This window comes from Lissotriton vulgaris, chromosome 10 (genome assembly GCF_964263255.1).
Source record: "Lissotriton vulgaris chromosome 10, aLisVul1.2, whole genome shotgun sequence".
Classification (NCBI taxonomy): domain Eukaryota; kingdom Metazoa; phylum Chordata; class Amphibia; order Caudata; family Salamandridae; genus Lissotriton; species Lissotriton vulgaris.
This window is the reverse complement of record NC_141698.1, coordinates 267,224,158-267,246,171: the sequence shown is the minus strand read 5'-3', so window position 1 is coordinate 267,246,171 and position 22,014 is coordinate 267,224,158. Positions and strand designations below refer to the sequence as shown.

Sequence of the window (22,014 nt, the reverse complement as noted above, 5' to 3'; positions counted from 1 at the left end):
CCCCTGGGGGATATTCTAAGGTAAGGAATCTAATACTAACCTGTTTCTTTCAGATAGCTTTGTTTGAAATGATGAAACTTCCTCGTTGATATACAAGCTTCAGAACTTCCCCCTTCATATTCTGGGGACCTGGTTTAACAGTCTGGCTTTGATACGGTGGTTCCAGTGGGCCAAGACGCCCCTCAGAGCTGAGTTGGGTAAATGTGGCTATTCCACATATGACGAAGGGCTCGCCATGGTGGATGTCTGCCTATATTATTGGGCTGCAAGCATTCTGGTAGTGAACAACTGGTTACATAGGGGTTGGGAGTATCTGGCATACAAGGGAGAAAATAATGCATATACAATATAGGGCTCCGGTCCCTGACCGGCTCCTGGACCCCACAAAAGAAGTTTTCTGGTTCTAGGGAGTGGCATTGCGCTGGATAGGCTGCGACCAAAGACTTATCATGGATACATGACTATGGGCGGGTCGGTGGTTGATACGTGTGGTGGGCTGTAGGTAACAAGGACCCCCTGATGAGGATAGATATCCTGGGACAGGGTAAACAATATGTGAAAAATAACAATCCCAGGCATACACTGAGGAAAATACACAATAGATTCAACAAACAAACTCGTTCAGTTAGAAAAAATATTCATATTTAATTTGATAAAAAGGGGATAAAAAGTAAGTGCATTAGTCACAATTGATAAAAATAATGATACATATGTATTCACAAAACAGATTAAAAAGAAGTCAGATGGCATCCAGTCAACGCGTTTCGACATGTACAATATGCCTTCATCAGGACTTTAACCATCAACAAGCTCTAATACTCTTATGCGTGGGCAGCGTACGTGGACGTGCTACAATTCTCTTCTCTTTTTAGATTATGGTATAGAAACAAGGCAGAGAGAACCCTGAAAATCGACTTTGTATATTCAAAGAATGGGTTCCAGTCAACTGGTGGAAAAATACCATACTAGATTAAAATGTCGTAATGGAAACCTAAAGGTTAAGTTAAAGTTGCTTGTAGATAGGAACAACCATTACTTGTGACAGGTAAAATTGAATGGCGAGAGCGTTAGTGTAGCGTCGTAGGAGGCGAGGTGGCTCCTTTGGAAGGCTGATTTAGACGCGTTAACGTCTCGCTCGTCCAACGTACACGGTTGATAAAATATGGCTGTCGAGCCGACTTGCTGTAAAGTTGGGATAAGATTCAAACGCACGTAAGCCCTTCTATGCGCATACAATTCCGTGAGCGCTGAAGGTAACCAGCTGCATCCGGGTAAAATTGGGATAAGATTCAAACGCACGTAAGCCCTTCTGTGCGCATACAGTTCCGTGAGCGCTGAAGGAAACCAGCTGCATCCGGGTGTCTGCCAACGGGTCAGGTTGCGAAAAAAGAACGACGTGTGGTGGGCCTCGAGAAGTCCCGAGGGTGGGACCAGCTTGACACTTCACGACTGGGCCATATTCACTCCTTTCAGGACCTCCAGTTTAAATTCCACTTGCAGAAATCACAATTCCTTCGGCACCTACAGCTCCGGCACACTCTCTCCGGTTATCACACCGAACTTGGGGAAGTCGCGGAATATAATCCACTGGAAGTGCGACAACTTAGGCATCCCCTCAGAGAGGGGAAATCGCACAAATTTTCAAAACCCTGGTTGTACACTCTCCAGACATGATGGGCCCTTTAGAAACATGCTGGGAGGAATAGTTGGGCTATCTGTAGGCAACAGACTGGCAGGATGCATGTATGGTGCCCCGTGTGCTGGCGATCTCTGCATGGCTCAGGCTCATCCAGTTCAAATATCATCATAAAGTATACCTCACACCTTAACTCCTCCGAAGGGCCCGAGTGTCTCCTTCTCCTGTGTGTCTTCGGTGCCTGTGGCCAAGAAGGGACTTCTTCTATATGGTGTGGACCTGATTTGTTATACAGCAGTACTGGTCACAAACATTCATCCCATTCCCCAAGGTGGTGAGATCCCATGTGGAGGATAGCCCTAGAATTGCTCTGATGGGTATTTTGAAGTACATGGGAGAATTTGTGAAGATAGAACTCTGGTGAGGCTGGGTACGCTGCTGGCTAAGAGGACGATAGCATAACACTGCAACTCCTTAAGCGCGCCATAAGGTTGGGTACGCTGCTGGCTACGAGGACGATAGCATAACACTGGAACTCCTTCAGCGCGCCACCCATTGCGGCCTGGAAAAGGTATGGACTGCCACGTGAAACTGGAGGAGACTATATATACTGCACATGGTTGCCCCTGCAAATATGGCAAGGTCTTGCAAAAGTTGGGGGCATTTTACAGTTTGGGGGAGTCTGGCGGATCCAAGTACTGGAGTTTCCGTGTGATATTCTATTTAGAATGTGCCTGTTTTGTGATAGCTATGATTGTTGTACCGAAAATCAATTAAAACATTTCTTAGGGAAAAAAACAAGTACACATGAAAAAATGCTGTAGCACAAACCATAAATGTAGAACTGCATTAAGGGAGGGGATGGCCATAATGCTCTTCAACACACTCAACAGTGATAATACACAGCATATTGTCTTCTTCCCATCTGCATATATACCATTACACAGATGCATATGTGTCAAAAGGGACAAAAGTAATAAGGGATCAAAGAAACATATTTCCCACTAGTTAATGATTTCAACCACAGAGACTGATTGCATTGTCTCACCTTACCTTCATCTTATTTATGAATGGAAAAATGACCAGGTTACCCCATTATTTTTCACACCATACTTGAGGGATGTGGACATGTACCTTTCTCGACAACAGTGGAGGACTTTGATACACCATAGTGGCCAGATCATGAGACTTTCCTCGCTGTGAAGCATCATGACCGCCAAGCACTGAATTCTTCTCTTTTTTCAGTTGCTCTGTAAGATTTTCAGGGCTCTACAAGGAACCAGAAACAAACATGTTATCACAGAGTGGGGCATTGAAGAGGCTTTTACACAAACCATGAATAATTGTAGAATTCTATGTCAGGACTGGAAGTGAGGATTATGCTTAACTTTCTCCTTTATTTTTTCTTCAGCAGCCATGAAGATTTCAACTTTTAGTACACTACAGTTCCCAAAAACCACAAGGAAAAGATCAACAGTGCTTTAACCAATCACAATGACGTACAGTTCATGAAGCACAGTAACTCTGTTCATGCAACCTCTTTGTTCGCTGCTCCGGCAGCCACAGACAAGTACTCCTGGTCAACTCTGATGAGGGAGTGGATATTCACCAAATTATACAGTTTCTTCATGTATTAGTGTTGTGGTGCGAGTGCCTCTGCCTCTGCCTCTCACTGCCGTGGGAAAGCTTTGGTGATCCTTACACTTCTAAACATTCCTGACACAGAAGGGGCTGTGCACGGAGTGGTCATCCGACAGCTAGAGGGCATCCGCACTCCTTTGTAAGAGCTCTCGCACACCACATGCCTCTTTCTATGTCAACACGTCCCCTCAGGTTTCCCATGTGCATCTGAGGAACATCACACTGACAGCTATAACTACAATATATGTAACTATTTCTCTGCGGTGGTTAATACCTCCAGATATAAGGCAGTGGCCTCCATTATCCCCCCCCCCCCAAGTGAGGAGGCTATCCCTACTTGAACGCAAATGCATAGAACCCCTCTTTCCGAGGGGAGATCTCCCTAGGTCATCCTTGATCCCCACCCACCTCAAAGACATTTAATGGGAAGACTCTCCACGTAAAGCTACTGCAAAAAACAAACCATGAACCAGGGGTCGATCCTGATACTTTAGCAAAGCTTAAGAGAGCTCTCATCTCGGATAAGAATTTCTGAGGACACACAAGCTTTGGAAACCCTTAACCCTGTGGGACAATACGGAGGCAATCCCCTTCCTTAGGCTCCCCTGACGCCTATGCCGGACACGCTTGATGAGGATGAGTCACTGACAGACTCTGATGGGGATGCATCTCACAACAGGCCATGGCGCCCTCTCCTGACAATTTACCCCGAAGGATGGGGTCCTTGACGATGACTCCCTAGCTACCGGTTCTCACATGTTGGACCCTGACGATATTCTACTTCGCCGCTCTTCAGGAGTGGGTCCCAGGAGAGAAAATTGCAGCAAATGTGGTGGGCAGTTAAGTAAACAACTGGACAAGGTGGTGCACAACTGATTCAAGGTGGAATGCCCCCATTCTTTGTTGGACGGCAAAGTGGTGATAACACTCGAGATAGATGCACGAATGGCCACTTTCCAAACTAAATACATTGGAGATACGAAAAAGGCATTAATTACTAATCACTCCTGGGGGTCATGTCAAGACAAGCTGCTTGATGTTGCTGGTCCCCTGACAAAAATTCTTGACGTGGCCGAAGAGGCCAAGGAATCCAGATCTCTGATATCTCTGGACATTTTCCCAGGCTGGGTCCAACGGGCAATGATTCTCCTTGGCAATGCCAACTGTGCCCTTTCTACAGAATGACAACGGTTCCTCCGTATCAAAGTTGATCCTAAGTTAGGAGACCTTTCCACCTCTGAAGTAGGAAAGGAGACTTCAGGGACCCCTTTATTACGGAGCTAGGGATGTTTGTGTCCACATTAAATTTCCTTGACAAAACCCAAACCTCTATGTAAAGGATCTTTACCCTAAAAGTTTTTGTCTGGGTCAATTGTGGTAGGGGGCACTTTGCCAGCTGCTTCTCAAACCAAGCCCCCTACAGAGGTCATGGTGTCAAACCAGGCCAATGGCAAGACTTATCCAGATTTGGAGGTTTCCTCCCCTCTGGAGGCTTTCAGAAACACAGGCAACAGAGTCCACTTCTGCGGCAGATCTTCCAGGTCCACTGCCTCTGAGTGTTCTCTCATTTTCCCAATTAAAAGTGGGAAGCAGACTGGCAAATGATATCCACAACTAGTGGATCTTTACGTTAAACGGTTGGGTTCTCCAGATGGTGAAGGACTTCTGGATAGAATTCTTTGGGTTGCCTGTCCAGTAATTCGTCTTTGCCTATTAACTTTTTCTCAACCTGATGCCACCCTCATACAGGGGGGAATGCCAGCTCTTCTGTCGAAAGGGGCGATCACGCTTGCTTCTGTGCATCCCAGAGGTTTTCTAAGCAACATCTTTCTATTCGAGCAGCGAGATGAGGGTTACTGTACAGTTGTAAACCTAAAGGAATTCAACAAGTGGCTGATAGTCCAATACTAATAGTCCAATACCCGTAACTGTCCAATACTAGGATAAATGAAGAAGATAAGTCAGAAACTCTACATAACTCTCAACATAATAGAAACCTCCTTGCCCCAGATTGTGTGTCTGGTTGGCCTCCTGTCATCATCAAAACTGGCCATGTTTCTAGGCCCGACCCACTTCATTATAGGGCTCTTAAGAGCCTCAAAGCACACCACCTCAGGAAGGAACTGACATATTCACAAAATGTTACGCTCACTCAAGAAGAAATGAAGGAGATGAGTTGGTGGCTGTCCAATATGGAAACATGAAACAGGAGAGCCATTTTCAGCTCCTGCCCAGACTTAATCATCAAGTCCAGTGCCAGCAGTGAAAACTGGGACACTTGCTGCAACGTGTGCTCTACAAAAGGGAGATGGTCGTCTTCCAAACGAAGCCTCCATCCGGATCCTTTGCAGTTCACTGCTGGACCAAACAGGGTCAAGGGTCTGATATAGCTAGGAAATGGGCACTGGAGCTCACCCACAGAAATTCTGAGAATGCCATAGTCAAACTTATTCAGTTCTACAATCTACACAGGGCATGGCTCCCCCCCCCACCTTTCCCCCAACAAAATGAAATGAAATGAAAAATTACACTTGTATAGCGCATAACTACCCGGAGGCCTCGCAGAGTCATGTTACCCGGAGCAGCACCGTTTGCTGGAGCTGTACGATTGTAGTGCAACTCAGAAGTTGGCAGATAGATTTATGGACTTGGCACTTTTTCTTGCCCACTGACAATGAACTGGAAATTGGCCTTAGGCCTATATGTGAATAAATGGAGATTAGAGTAGGTGAAATGGGCTGAGTGCGAGAGAGAGGCGATCCAGAGGGAAGAGACAAGGGGATTATGTAAAGTGTCAATTTTACCCGCTTGGGATGCCATACTAATGACTTTCCCTGGGTTGAAGCCAGGTGGGTGGAAAATGGAAGACAAACCCCTCTCTAGGGTTCCCTCCTCAGCTGCCAAGATGCAGGGAGAATTCACAACCCTGGGGGAGTCTCCTTGAATTGTTTGGAGTGCGATGGAATGATAGGCTTCGGGGTCCCGGATGGGTGTCGATGCAAGGATGGGTGTGTGAGGCCCCAGACTGCTGGAATAGTGATGATTTCACACACTGCCACCGCAACTGGGAACCTACTATTGAGGCCCCGCTGAGGCTTCCCTTTAGTACCGTTGGGTTGTTGGACACTATATCACCGGTCATTTACCGTAATGTGAACTGTTAATGCTTAACATTCTGCTTGCCTGCAGTACCCCACTGTGTTTTGTTATGTTTCATTAAAATGCAAATAAGGAAAATGCTACTTACCAGTATGCATCTGTTCTTGGCATGTAGGGCTGCAGAACCACACACTGTTGCATTAGATCACCTTCTGGTGGTGGACCCGGGTGATTACACTTTGTTGTTGTCTTAGAATACATTGCTGTCATGCTGTCCGTCCGGACTAGTACAGCCTTGTTTGATATGTAATGTTGAAACGATTTTAGAGCTTGAAAGATTGATAGTAACTCCAGATAATTTATGTGGAGTACTCTTTGTTTCATTGTCCATGTTCCTTGTACTGTGTGACTTTGTAAGTGCGCTCCCCATCCCGTGAGAGATGCATCTGTGGTAAGTATTATTTGTGGAACTGGCTCTATAAACGGCCGTCCCTTGGAAAGGTTTTTGTTGTTCCACCATTGCAGAGAGCGATGCGTCCGGTCGTCTACCACCACCAGATCTGTTATCTCTTGCGGAGCCTGATTCCACTGACCTGCCAAGCATTCTTGTATGGGGCGCATTTGTAGTCTTGCGTATGGCACGATGAAAATGCAAGATGCCATCATTCCTATTAGCTGCATGAACACTCGAGCTTGTAGTGTGTGTTGAGCTTTGAATTTTTGGATGAGATTCTGCATAGCTTGAATTCTTATTAAGTTTTGGTACCATATTGCTTTGGAGGTCTCAATTGTGGCCCCTAGGTACTGCTGAGATAGGGACGGTTGTAGATGTGACTTGTTTTGATTTACTGTGAACCTCAACTTGTGCAACAGGCAGACTGTTTGATGCGTGTGCTGTACACATTGGTTGTATGACTTGGATTTTATTAGCCAGTCGTCTAGATATGGGAATACATGAATGTTGTCCCTTCTTAAGGGTGCTGCTACAACTGCTAGACACTTTGTGAATACTCGAGGTGCTGATGTCACTCCGAATGGGAGCACCTTGAATTGGTAGTGTTGACCTTCTAGCACAAACTTTAGGTTGTTTCTGTGAGACTGATGAATGGGAATGTGGAAGTAGGCGTCTTTTAGGTCTAATGTGGCAAGGAAGTCTCCTTTCTCCAGTAACGGTAAAACCTTTTGTAATGTGACCATATGAAAATAGTCTGAATGTATGTACTGGTTTAGGGGTCCTAGATCTAGAATTGGGTACACAGTCAAAATATCGAGTTGTAAATATCGACCTACCAAAATATCGTGTTAGAAATATCGAAGGTATAGAATATCGATGTCAAGAATATCGTTGGACAGAATATCGACCCTAAGGTAAGTAATATCGAAATTATTTATATCGATGTAAGTAATATCGAAGTTAGTAATATCAATAGCATATATAACAATGTCACTAATTTCGATGGCACTAATATCGATATTTGTATGAATTTTTTGTTTTTTATTATGTATGTGTTATATGTGTTACTTAAGTATTTAAAATAAATAATGTTATATGTGTATTAATTTTATATATTAATACATTTATTTATAAGCAAATTATATGTTTTAGTACCGGAGCGGGTAGTGGGTTTATAGGGGAATAGGGTGGGAAGTAATTTAATTATGTTTAATTATTTATTAATTAGTAGGAGTTATAAAATAATTTTAATTAATTGATAATTAATTTTATTTAATTGGAAATTAATTTTAATTAATTGATAAATATGTTCTGTAGCGGGTTGTGGGTTTAAAGGGGAATAGGGTGGGAAGTAATTTAATTATGTTTAATTAATTATTAATTAGTAGGAGTTATAAGTTAATTTTCATTAATTGCTAATGTATTTTAAATATTTGGAAAATAATTATAATTAATTGATTAATTAATAAATATGTTTAGTAGCGGGTTGTGGGTTTATAGGGGAATAGGGTGGGAAGTAATTTAATTATATTTAATTAATTAATAATTAGTAGGAGTAATAAATAATTAATTAATTGCTAATTGATTTTAATTATTTGGAAAAAAAATTAAATTAATTGATAAATATGTTCTGTAGCGGGTTGTGGGTTTATAGGGGAATAGGGTGGGAAGTAATTTAATTATGTTTAATTATTTATTAATTACTTTGAATTATAAATTAATTTGAAATAATTGCAAAATAATTATAATTAATTGGTTATTAATTTTTATTAATTGGTAAATAATTTTAATTAATTCATAATTAGATAAATGTGTTCTGTTGCGGGTAGTGGGTTAATAGGGGAATATGGTGGGAAGTAATTTAAATGTAATTAAGTAATGTATTTAAATTGTTTTGTTAATAATATAATTGATAATTAATTATTAATTGGTCATTAAATAATATACATTGGTATTTTAAAATATTAAATTTGGGCTACAAATATTTTGATAATCATGTATTTAAAAATTATGTATAGGCATTGTGTATGGTTTATATTTATTTAATTGTTTAAATATTTATTACAAACAATTTTTTTTTAATAAGTATGTTATTTTAACCCCTACGCTTCTCCAACACTTTCCCTACTGTTGCACTCTCTGGAGTGGGAATAGTAATTTTTACCCCTACGCTATCCAACGCTTTCCCTACTATTGCACTCTCTGGAGTGGGAATAGTAATTTTTACTCCTACGCTATCCAACGCTTTCCCTACTGTTGCACTCTCTGGAGTGGAAATAGTAATTGTTACCCCTACGCTATCCAACGCATTCCCTACTGTTGCACTCTCTGGAGTGGGAATAGTAATTGTTACACCTACGCTATCCAACACTTTCCCTACTGTTGCACTCTCTGGAGTGGAAATAGTAATTTTTACTCCTACGCTATCCAACGCTATCCCTACTGTTGCACTCTCTGGAGTGAGAATAGTAATTTTTACTCCTACGCTATCCAATGCTTTCCCTACTGTTGCACTCTCTGGAGTGGGAATAGTAATTTTTACCCCTACGCTATTCAACGCTTTCCCTACTGTTGCACTCTCTGGAGTGGGAATAGTAATTTTTACCCCTACGCTATCCAACGCTTTCCCTACTGTTGCACTCTCTGGAGTGGGAATAGTAATTTTTACCCCTACGCTATCCAACGCTTTCCCAACTGTTGCACTCTCTGGAGTGGGAATAGTAAATTGTACCCCTACGCTATCCAACGCTTTCCCAACTGTTGCACTAATGGAGTTGGAATAGTAATTGTTTCCCCTACGCTATCCAACGCTCTCCCTATTGTTGCACTCTCTGGAGTGAGAATAGTAAATTGTACCCCTATGCTATCCAACGCTTTCCCTACTGTTGCACTCTCCGGAGTGGGAATAGTAAATTGTACCCCTAAGCTATCCAACGCTTTCCCTACTGTTGCACTCTCTGGAGTGGGAATAGTAATTTATACTCCTACGCTATCCAACGCTTTCCCTACTGTTGCACTCTGTGGAGTGGGAATAGTAATTTATAATCCTACGCTATCCAATGTTTTCCCTACTGTTGCACTCTCTGGAGTGGGAATAGTAATTTTTACTCCTACGCCATCCAACGCTTTCCCTACTGTTGCACTCTCTGGAGTGGGAATAGTAATTTTAACCCCTACGCTATCCAAAGCTTTCACTACTGTTGCACTCTCTGGAGTGGGAATAGTAATTTTTACCCCTACGCTATCCAATGCTTTCCCTACTGTTGCACTCTCTGGAGTGGGAATAGTAATTTTTACCCTTACGCAATCCAACATTTTATATAATTAATTGTAAAAATATTAAAAGTATATTTAATTTTGTATGTTTTTTACATTATATTTATGTTATTGTTTTATGTTTGTAAATGTATTTGTAATTTAGAATATATTTTATTAATTTATAAATTACTAAAATAATTATTACAACTTATTGTTCAGTACATATATATTATATATTTACTGTATATATTTAAATAATGTTTTATTATTATATATGTATTTATTAATTTTAAACATTATTAGATACTTTTAACTATGTAGAATTTATTTATTAGTGTTATTTACTTTATTTAACATTTATATGTAAAAAAACGATATTTTTAACATCGATATTTTTAACATCTATATTATTTTTTTGATATTTTTGTACTTACCATGTTGTAGATAGGATGTCGATATTCTTGCCCTCAATATTTTTGACTCGATATTCCTGTAGGTCGATATTTTGGAGGTCGAAATTGTGTCAGTGATTCCTAGAATTGGTCTGAGAGACACATCCTTTTTGGGTATGAGAAAATAAAGGGAGTAAACCCCTGTGTTTTGGTGTTCTTTTGGTACCGGTTCTATTGCATTCTTTTGCAGTAGTGATTCTAAGTCTTGCCTTAGTAATAAGAGGTGCTCTTGTGACATAGGACGTTGTCTGGGTGGTATTGTCGGAGGAGTGGAAGTGAGCTCCAGGAAATATCCTGACTGAATTATTTGTCTCACTCACCTGTCTGTGGTGATGGAGTTCCAGACAGGTTGGAACTGTTGTAATCTTCCCCTGACCGGAGTGGAATGGTCTGGGGGTATGGAAGGGAAGTCACTGTTTGGGAGTAGAGGCGTTGCGATTGTTGTTGCCTCTGCCTCTGCCCTTATTGTTATTTCCTCTATACCCTCCTTTATAGTATCCCTTACTGGGTGAGGTTTGGTTGGTCTGTTTGTAAGTAGAGGAGGTATTGTCTGTTTGGAAGCCTTTTGATGCACCCCTGTAGGAGGAGCGACGAAAGGAAGGTCTATGGGCTTGTGTTTGTAAAGCGCCCATTGATTTTGCAGTATCAGTGTCTTTTTTCATCTTTTCTAGAGCACTGGCTACATTTGGACCGAAAAGATGTTGTTGGTCAAATGGCTGGTTTAGTATACTGGCTTCAAGTCAAGTCAAGTCAAGATTTGTATAGCGCACTACTCACCCAGAGGGTCTCAAGGCGCTTGAGGAGGGGGGGGGGTGTTCGCTACTTATCAAATAGCCAGGTTTTGAGTTGTTTTCTGTAGGAGAGATGGTTCTGTGTAAGGCGGAGGTGGGTGGGGAGAGAGTTCCAGGTCTTGGCCGCTAAGTAGGAGAAAGATCTTCCTCCCATGGTAGCTCTTCGGATGCGTGGAATCGCGGCGCGGGCTTGATCGGACGATCGGAATTGGCGGGTGAGGGTGTAAAAGGTCAGGCGCGTGTTGAGGTATTTGGGTCCTAGGTCGTAGAGAGCTTTGTGTGCGTGGGTGAGGAGACGGAATGTTATTCTCTTGTTTACGGGGAGCCAGTGGAGGTCTCTCAGGTGATCGGATATGTGATTGTGGCGGGGTATGTCTAGGATGAGTCGGGCAGAGGCGTTCTGAATGCGTTGGAGTTTTTTCTGTAATTTGGCTGTGGGTCCGGCGTAGAGGGTGTTTCCTTAGTCCAGTCGACTTGTGACAAGTTCTTGGGTGACTGTCTTTCTTGTTTCGGTGGGGATCCAGCGGAAGATCTTTCTGAGCATAAGTAATATGTTAAAGCATGATGATGAGACGGCATTGACTTGTCTGGTCATTGAGAGGGAGGAGTCTAGGATGAATCCCAGGTTGTGAGCATGGTCCGTTGGTTTGGGTGCGCTGCCCAGTGCCGGTGGCCACCACGAGTCGTCCCATGCGAAGGGAGATGATCCTAGGATGAGGACTTCCGTCTTGTCAGAATTCAGTTTTAAGCGGCTGTTCTTCATCTATTCGGCTACGTCTTTCATCCCTTCGTGTAGGTTGGTTTTGGCGGTGTTTGGGTCTTTGGTGAGGGAGAGGATCAGTTGTGTGTCGTCATACGTAATATGTTAAAGCATGATGATGAGACAGCATTGACTTGTCTGGTCATTGAGAGGGAGGAGTCTAGGATGAATCCCAGGTTGCGAGCATGGTCCGTTGGTTTGGGTGCGCTGCCCAGTGCCGGTGGTCACCACGAGTCGTCCCATGCGGAGGAGGATGATCCTAGGATGAGGACTTCCGTCTTGTCAGAAATCAGTTTTAAGCGGCTGTTCTTCATCCATTCGGCTACGTCTTTCATCCCTTCGTGTAGGTTGGTTTTGGCGGTGTTTGGGTCTTTGGTGAGGGAGAGGATCAGCTGTGTGTCGTCAGCGTAGGAGATGATGTTGAGGTTGTGCTGGCGTGCGATGGGTGCGAGGGGGCTCATGTAGACTTTGAAGAGGGTGGAGCTGAGCGAAGATCCTTGTGTAACAACGCATATGACTTCGGAGGCCCCTGATCTGAAAGGGGGGAGGCGGACTCTCTGGGTTCTTCCGGCGAGGAACGAGATGATCCAATCCAATGCTTTTCCTTGTATCCCGGCGTTGCTGAGGCGTTGTACTAGGGTGCTATGACAGACCGAGTCAAACGCTGCGGATAGGTCCAGGAGGATGAGGGCAGCTGGTTCCCCGTTGTCTAATAGTGTTCGGATGTCGTCTGTGGCTGCGATGAGGGCGGTCTCGGTGCTGTGTTTGGCTCGGAATCCGGACTGTGAGGGGTCAAAGGAGCCGTTGGACTCGAGGAAGGCGGCGAGCTTACTGTTGACGGCCTTCTCGATGACTTTGGCAGGGAAAGGGAGGAGCGAGATGGGGCGGTAGTTCTTAAGTTCGGTGGGGTCTGCTGTAGGTTTCTTCAGGAGGGCACTAAGTTCGGCATGTTTCCAGCTTTCCGGGAAGGTAGCGGTATTGAAGGAGCAGTTGATGATATCTCGGAGATGGGGTGCTATGATGGAGTCGGCTTTGTTGAAGATGTGGTGGGGGCATGGGTCGGTTGGTGATCTGGAATGAATGGAGTTCATCAGGCGGATGGTGTCTTCGGTGCTGATCGGGTTCCAGACGCAAAGGGTGGTGGTGGGGGGCTTTAGTTCGGTGGTAAGGGGGGTGGTCTGGTCGGCAAAGCTGTTATGTATGTCAGCGATTTTGCTGTGGAAGAATGAGGCTAGAGAGTCGCAGAGGTTTTGAGAGGGTGTGATGTCGTTGGAGACGGCGCTGGGATTGGTAAACTCTTTAACGATGCTGAAGAGTTCCTTACTGTTGTGGGCGTTGTTGTCGATTCGATCCTTGAATGCTGATTTCTTGGAGGATCGGATCAGCTGGTGGTGTTTGCGGGTGGCGTCCTTGAGGGCGGACATGTTGTCTGTGGTTTTTCGCCAGGTTTTCTCGTGGGTGCGGCAGTTCTTTTTGGAGTTCTTGAGGTCGTCATTGAACCAGGAGGCTTTTTTGCTACCTTTGTTGTAGTGATGGTTTTTCAGGGGTGCTAATTCGTCAGCGGAGTGGGTGATCCATTGTGCGAGATTGATGGATGCTTGATTTGGGTCCGATGATTTGGCGGGAGGGTTTTCGTTTAGAGATGTGGTGAGCTGGTCGGTGGTAATTTTGTTCCAGTTTCTGCGGGGGACTTGTTGTGGGTGGTGGTGGGTCATGGGTCGAGCGTGTGTCCGGCGTGGTGGGTGGGGGTGTTTACCAGTTGTTTGAGTCCGAGATTAGCGAGGTTGTCCAGAAGGGTGGTGGTGTTGCTGTCGTTGTTCTTCTCCAGGTGGAAGTTGAGGTCCCCTAGAAGAATGTAGTCCTCGGAGGGGAGGGCGTGTGGACTGATAAAGTCGGTGATGTCTTCGCTGAATTGTGTGCGGGTCCTGGCGGTCTGTATATGAGAGTGCCTCTAAGTGTGGTCTTGGGGTCGGTGTGTATCTGGAAGTGAAGGTGTTCGGCGACTGTGAGGGTGTCATCGGAGCTGGTCGTGATGCGGATGGTGTTCTTGTGGACGATGGCGATGCCTCCTCCTGTTTGGTTGATGCGGTCCTTTCGGATGATCTTGTACCCGTTCGAAATGGCTATGGCGATGTCGGGCGCTAATGAGGCGTTCATCCAGGTTTCTGTAAGAAAGGCGACGTCCGGTGATGTGGTGTCGAGTAGGTTCCATAGTTCAATGGCGTGTTTGTGGACCGAGCGCGTGTTGAGCAGGATGCACTTCAGGTGGTTGTTGTTTGGGCTCTGTTTGGTGGTAGTGGTTGCAGTGTGGGTCCTGATGCAGCAGAACCTGCAGGATTGGCAGGTGAAGGGTCCATGGGTGCGTCCTGGGGCGGCTTGGTGGCAGTCGGGGAGTCGGCCGTGTTAAGTGCAGAGAGGGTTGCGGTGTCGTACATTAGGCGGGTGGAGTGGATTTTGCGGGGGCCAGGGGGTCTTGCGCTGGGCGCGTTCTAGGCGCGGACGGGCGTAGACGGGCTTACCTTTGGCGCGCCTTTGGGGCGCATCCGCTGCGCGTGAACGCTGCGCGTAAGTGGCTCTGTCATAAGTAGAGAGTGGAGATCGGCGGAGCGAGGGAGGAGCAGCTGGGAGGCGGGAGCGGGGTGAAGAGTGGGGCGGGGATCTATAGAAGGTGCTGTAGGGAGCAGGGGTGGGGCCGCGGGGGAGCAGCGACTGGGAGTGGGGAGGAGAGAGGGCTGGAAACAACAAAATGGCAGCAAACAACAACAACAAGGTGATACAGGGCGAGGTGGGGCCACAGACACTGAATCAGGCAGCAAAATACGATTAGCAGCACAAATGTAGAGCAGAGGCTGGCACCCAAATTAATAATAGCAGCAAATGCACAGGCAGCAAATACGATGGCAGCAAATACGATACCAGCACAAATGTAAAGCACAGGCTGGCACCCCAAATTAATAATGGCAGCAAATGCGCCCAGCAGCCAATATGCTATGCACACAGATTAATAATAGCAGCAAATGTACAGGCAGCAAATACGATACCGCAGGCTAGTATGGCACAGAGCACAATATGGCACAGAGATTGTGGCAGCGATGGCCAGGAGCGGGTGGAGCGACTTTTAGCCATGCATGCCTACGCAACAATACCCCTGTGTTTACTGCTCTAGATGCTGTGTCTGCAGTGTCTAGTGCGCATCTTATGGAGGTATTAGTTATAACTTTGCACTCCTGTATTAAATCTGCAGCCCTAGCCTTATATTGTTCTGGCAGGTGTTACATAACTGACTCTAGCTCATCATAATGAGCTGTGTCGTATCTTGCTAACAGAGCTTGAGTGTTAGCAATCCTCCATATACTGGCAGCTTGTGATAGTGTGCGTTTCCCTGAGGCATCTAGAAGCTTTGATTCTTTGGCAGGAGATGGAGCATTCCCTGTTGTCTGCGAGTTGGCTCTCTTTCTCGCGTTTGACACTACCAGCGAATCTAGTGGCAACTGTCCTTTAATGTATGCAGGATCAGAAAGAGCTGCTTTATATTTTTTCTCCAGTCTGGGGTTAAATACCCTGGCCCTGACTGGGTCTTTAAATATTTATGGTGCATGTCTTACCACTCCATTCAGTATTGGAAGTGTGGTAGTAGTTTTATGTGCTGTTAACAGTGTATCCATAAGAAAATCCTCTTCTATTGGATCAGTATGCAGGTCTACTTCATGGAAAGTAGCTGCTCTATGAATAAGCTGTGTGAACCCAATGGTGTCATCTGGTGGAGATGGCCTAGACGGGTATGCTTCATCATGTGGTAGATCTGGTGCATCTGGTGCATTGTAATCTTCCCATGGGTCACCTGATGACCCAGCCATATCATATTGGTCATTAATGTCATCTATTTGCTGATAACTGTGTTGAGAGTATGTATCCCCATAGTCCTCCTCCTGTGGTATCATACTATGTGTAGTAGCTGGTGAGTTTGCAGGAGAAATATCTACTAGTATTTCTTCTTGTGGTGAAGGAGGTCTTGTGGGGGAAGTCTGAGCATGCTTCTTTGAGGGAATAGGAGATGGCTTAGGACAGTTCATTTTCCTCTTTTCAGGCACTGTATATATTTGTCCAGTTTGTGGATGAATTTTTAGAGTCTTTTGCCTTACATCAGGCTGGAAAAGCTCTTCTACCGGTAAATCTTTCTTCGGCAGCGATTTATGTGGTTTGGAGCCGTCAGGTTTAGCTTTCCCAGTTTCTATTATCTTTGGAAAGGTTCTTGTTTTCGGTTCCGAAGATTTATCTGGTTTCTTGTTTGGATCAACGCTTTTTGTATCCGAAGTTTTGGGTGCCGAGTGTTTAGACTCGTCTGTTCTTGGTGCCGAAGTGTGTTTCGGTATGGAAACTGGTTTGGGGTCTACTTTTTTAGTTACCAGAGTTTTCGGTGCCGAACTTGTTTTATCAACGTCTTTCGGTGCCGAACTTGGTTTCGGAACGTCCTTTGGTGCCGAACTTGATTTCGGTTTCAGTTCGGTAACCCTTGGTATCGAAGGGTGTGTCTTCGGCTTAAGCACTTTCTGCTTTTCGGGACCGACGGTCGGACTGGAGCCTGAGTCGACCGGAGGCTTTTTAACAGTCTTCGCTGCCGAGCCCGAAGGCAGAGCTTCGGAAGTTTTCGATCGGTGTGCACCCGGACCGGAAGGTGGGGGTGGAACCGAAGCCTGTCACGGTATGGGGGGGTGAACAGGGTCGACGCTCTTACTCACGACCTGTTGACCAGCTGGAAGAAGATCATCATCTTCGGATCGATCCTCTGCTCCGGAAGCGGAGTGCTCTGCCTCTGAAGTGACGTCTTCTTGCTGTCCTTCTACGTCTACCTCGATCGGCGCCTCGTCTATGATGAGGTCTAGTGTCGACGATGATGACTGCTCCATTGCTCTTCGAGCTCGACGGTCCCTGATTGTTTTCTTGGACTGGAACGAAGCGCAGGCCTCACAGTCTCGAATCTCGTGCTCTGGAGACAAGCACGGGTTGCAAAATTTATGCAAGTCGGTGCGGGAAAACTTGTGTCCGCATTTAGGGGAGTCTTGACTCTCGTGCTCTGGAGATAAGCACAGGTTGCAAAATGTATGCAGGTCGGTGCGGGAAAACTTGTGTCCGCATTTAGGGCACTTCTTGAACGGTGTTCTTTCCATGAGCCAAAGGCCAAATGGCTCAGTTGGGCCCAACGGCCCGACGAGCGCTGGAATTGAGAAGTGGATCCTCTCTTCCACACGGGCGAAAGGAATCAGTGTCGAAGAAGATATTGATATTGTAGATTGATTTATGGATTTGAAAAGAGATCGGTAACGGGACCGAACGATGAACACATCCAAGCCCTATGGCAGAAAAAAAACAATCCGAGGATAGAGTCGATGCCCATGCACACTACGGTCTAAGGGAGGAGTCACCCAGCAGACAAAGACCCTTCCAAGACAACAACAAAGTGTAATCATCCGGGCCCACCACCAGATGGTGATCTAATGCAACAGTGTGTGGTCTGCATCCCATATGCCTCGAACACATATTTTTAAAAAACAGTCACAATCAAAAGTTCTCACACCTTCCTCCTCCCTTCCTCTATGCAGTAAGGATAATGTTACTTACCCAGTAAGCATCTGTTCTTGGCATGTAGAGCTGTAGATTCACATGCTTTGTACAGTCCTGCCATCTAGTGTTGGGTCTGGATGTTTGCAAGTTGTTTCTCTTTGAAGAAGTCTTTCCAGTCACGAGGTAGGTGACTACTCCTTTCAGTGACAGTGCGCATGGGCATCAATTCCATTGTTAGATTGTTTTCCCAAAGAGGGTGAGAATGGAGTTAGTAAGTGTAGACTAGAGATGTCCATGCGTATGTATGCAAAGTAAGAAAATGCAACAACTACAGGGGACTACGGGGAGGGGGGGGCTGGACGCATGTGAATCTACAGGTCTACATTCCAAGAACAGATGCTTACTGGGTGAGTAACATTGTCCGTTCAATGGCACGTGAGCTGTAGATCACATGGTTTGCATAGACTATACAGCAGTATACGCCCAAAGCGGTAGCTAACCTGTAGCTGTTGCAAGTGTTTGAAACCATATTTCAAGTACTGCCTGGCCTACATTAGCTTGTTGCCTTGCTAACACATCTACACAGTAGTGCTTAGTGAATGTGTGCGGTGTAGACCATGTTGCTGCCTTACAGATATCAGCTATAGAAATATTCCATAAGAAGGCCATAGTAGCCCCTATCTTGGTGGAATGCGCTCTAGGGGCTATTATCAAAGTTATGTTTGCCTTCACATAGCATGTCTGGATACATTTCACTATACATCTTGCAACGCCCGATTTAGATATGGGTTTGCCTTTGTGTGGTGGCGAAAAAGCAACAAAAAGCTGCTTTGTTTTGCAAAATTCTTTTGTTCTTTCCACATAATATAGTAGAGCTCTTCTAACATCAAGTTTGTGTAGAGCTCGTTCTACTACAGAATCAGGTTTAGGAAAGAACACAGGTAACTCAACTGATTGATTGATATGAAAAGCAGAAACTACTTTAGGAAGAAATTTAGGATTGGTTCAAAGAACCACTCAGTTTTTGTGAGGCTGAAAGAAAGGCTCTTGTATAGTTAATGCCTGGAGTTCACTAACTCTTCTTAGTGAAGTGATTGCGATGAGAAAATCAACAGTCCATGAGAGGGATTGTAATTGACACCTGTGCATTGGTTCAAATGGTGGACCCATTAGCCTTGTAAGAACTATGTTTATGTTCCATACTGGTGAAGGTGGGACTCTTGGTGGTATCACCCTTTTTAATCCTTCCATAAAGGCTTCAATCACTAGTACTCTGAATAGAGATAAGTGTTGTCTGTTTTGTAAGTATGCAGCTACTCCTGCTAAATGTAAGCGAATGGATGTATAGGCTAGTCCAGATTGTTGTAAATGTAACAGACAACAGATGGTGTTTTGCACTGAAGCATCAAGAGGATTGATATTGGTATTGTTGCAATAGATAACAAACCGTTTCCATTTTGCTGCTTAACATGCCCTATTTGTAGGTTTTCTAGCCTCCTTTAGGATATTCATAGTCAGGTGGTAATTGTAAATAACCAAACTCTATGACTTTAGGAGCCAAATCACCAATTTGAGTTCTTTGAAATTTGGATGTCTAATTTCTTCATGGCTCGGAGTGAGGAGACTGGAGTTGAGATGCAGCTTTTGTTGTGGAACTACTGAGAGCTCCAGCAGGGTGGTGAACCAAGGTTAACGTGCCCATGTGGGAGCTATGAGAATCAGTTTGAGGGATGTTTGTCTGAGCTTACAAACTATCAACGGAATGAGTGGGAGAGGCGGAAAAGCGTAGGAAATATTCCTGACCAGTTCATCCATTGGGCATTGCCTTTGGAAAGCGGGTGTGGGACCCCTGGAGGCAAAGCTTGGGCATTTTAGGTTTCGGTTTTGAACTGTGACAAACAGGTCTATGTGAGGAAATCCCCATTCCTGAAAGTAGGGGAGGAGAATTTAGGGATGAAGTTCCCACTCGTGGATTTGGGGTCTCTGTCTGTTGAGAAGATTCTTCAATCTGATTGTTTACTCCTGGAAGATGTTCTTGTGGTGTATAGCCCACTTCCAAATGGCTTGTGCTAGGCGTAACAGTTGGAGAGAGTGTGCCCCCCGATTCTGTATATAATACATAGCTGTCATGTTGTCTGTGCGGACTAGGAAAGCTTTGCCTACGAGGTGAATTTGAAAAGCTCTGAGCGCTAGAAACACTGCTAGTAGCTCTGGCTGATTCATATGGAGACTCTTGTACTTTAGACTCCACAACCCTTGGATTGTTTGATTGTGTAGGCGGGCACCCCAACCAGTGAGCGATGCGTCTGATGTTAGCCCTGTCTGTGGAACTGGGTTGATGAAAGGCCACCCATTTGTCCCTTCCACCATTGCTATAACGATGGGTGCGGCCATCTATTAACACTAGATCGGTCAACTGACCCTGCTACTGGTTCCACTGACTTACTAAGCATTCTTGAAGGGGACGCATGTGACGTCTTGCGTGTTGAACAATTACGATGCAAGATGCCATCATTCCTAGCAATTACATGAATACTCTTGCTGATATTCATTTGTTGGGCTGAAAATGAGTGAGAAAGGACTGAATACGGAGAATTCTGGCTGCGCTGGGAGAGGCTAGAGCTCTTTGAGTGTCTATGGTGGCTCCCAGATAGGTTTGTGTGTTGGAAGGCTGTAGATGAGACTTCAACACATTCACTGTAAACCCTAGTTGGTGTAATAAGTGAATTGTGGTTTGAGTGTGTTGGAAACACTTTTGGTAAGTGCTGGCTTTGATGAGCCAGTCGTCCAGGTATGGGAAGACAGGTTTGTGCTGTCTTCTCAGATGAGCTGCGACTACTGCCAGGCATTTGGTAAATACTCTGGGAGCAGTGGTGACTCCAAACAGTAGTACTTTGAATTGGTAAAGATGACCTGCTATCATGAATCTGAGATATTTGCGATGAGCTGGGTGAATCAGAATGTGGAAATATGTGTCCTTTAAGTCTAGGGTAGACAAAGTCACCCTGCTGTAGAAGTGGGAGCACTAGTTGAAGAGTCACCATATGGAAATGCTCTGACAGTATGTATTGATTGATATTTTAACTGTACAGGCTCTATGGCTACTTTTAACAAGAGAGATTGGACTTCGTGTTTGTGCAGGTGTAAATATTCTGGTGACATTTTGTGAGGGAGGGGTAGAATGTTTGGAGGATTGTTGGTAAGCTCCTGACAACAACCATGTTGGATAATTCCTAACACCCATTTGTCTGTGGTTATGGATTGCCAAATGGGGAGGAATTGTAGAAAACGCCTCCCGACAGGTATTAAATGATCGGGGGAAGTGAATGCAAGTCACTGCTTGCTAGGGGAGGGGGAAGGACGTGGTTTGGAACCTTTGACCCTACCTTTGCTGTTGTTACCTCTGTATCCTCCTCTAAAGAAGCCTCTTGAGGAGGAGGATTGATTGTTGACTTTGTAGTAGGCAGCCGTATTGTCGGAGGACGTGGTCTCGGACCCCCCCATGATAGAAGGAGCGATTAAAGGAGCCACGATTAGAAGGAGACTGTAGTGCTCCCATTGACTTACCTACTTCTGTATCTTTCTTCATTTTCTCTAATGACTGATCTACTTCGGGAGAAAGAGATGCTCTTTGTCAAATGGAATGTTTAAAATGGATTGCTTGACTTCTGGTTTAAAACCCGAAATCCTCACCATGTGTGCCTCCTCAGTAAAACACTAGTGTTCATCTCTCTAGCTGCGGTGATAGCAGAATCTAAAGCACACCTAATAGAGGAACTGCAGATGAGTTTTCCTTCTTGCACTATATCTTGAGCAATAACCTTGTGCTCATCTGGGAGATATTGGAGCAATTGGTCCATTTCGTCCCAGTGTGCTTTATCATACCTGGCCAGTAGGGCCTAGGTGTTGGAAATGCGCCAATGATTCGCTGCTTGGGCGGCTACTATTTTACCAGAGGCGTCTAACAACTTTGACTCTTTGTCTGGAAGGGGGGCATCCCCTGAAGTTTGTGAATTGGCCCGTAACTGTCCTTTAATAAAAGCTGAACCAGACGGAGCAGGCTTATATTTTTTATCTATTCTGGGGGTGAGAATATGAGCACGAACAATGTCTTTGAATATATCATCAGCATGTCTCATCATGACTTTGCGAATAGGGAGAGTCTGACTAGACCTTTGTGTGTTACATGAGCGTTTCAAAGAAAACATCTTCCTCTATGGATTCTGTTGCAAAGTCATCCTGTGCCCTGGGTACCCCCCAACTTTTTGCTCACTGGAACTGGTGGTAACTGACTCTGACTGACCTTGGGCTCTGTTTAACAAGGCCCAGGGCCAGTGCCAAGCCAAAAGGAACACATTAGA

General features: G+C 44.9%; 1 protein-coding gene across 1 annotated transcript in view; it reads right to left on the bottom strand.

Annotated features, from left to right (window-relative positions):
* The window catches only part of LOC147685096 (uncharacterized), a 1,199,247-nt gene that overhangs the window by 978,551 nt on the left and 198,682 nt on the right, over positions 1–22,014 (bottom strand). The window contains exon 8 of the mRNA XM_086940986.1: positions 2,771–2,905. Within this exon, the coding sequence (XP_086797112.1) occupies positions 2,771–2,905 (135 nt within the window). The remainder of the gene's footprint in view (positions 1–2,770; positions 2,906–22,014) is intronic.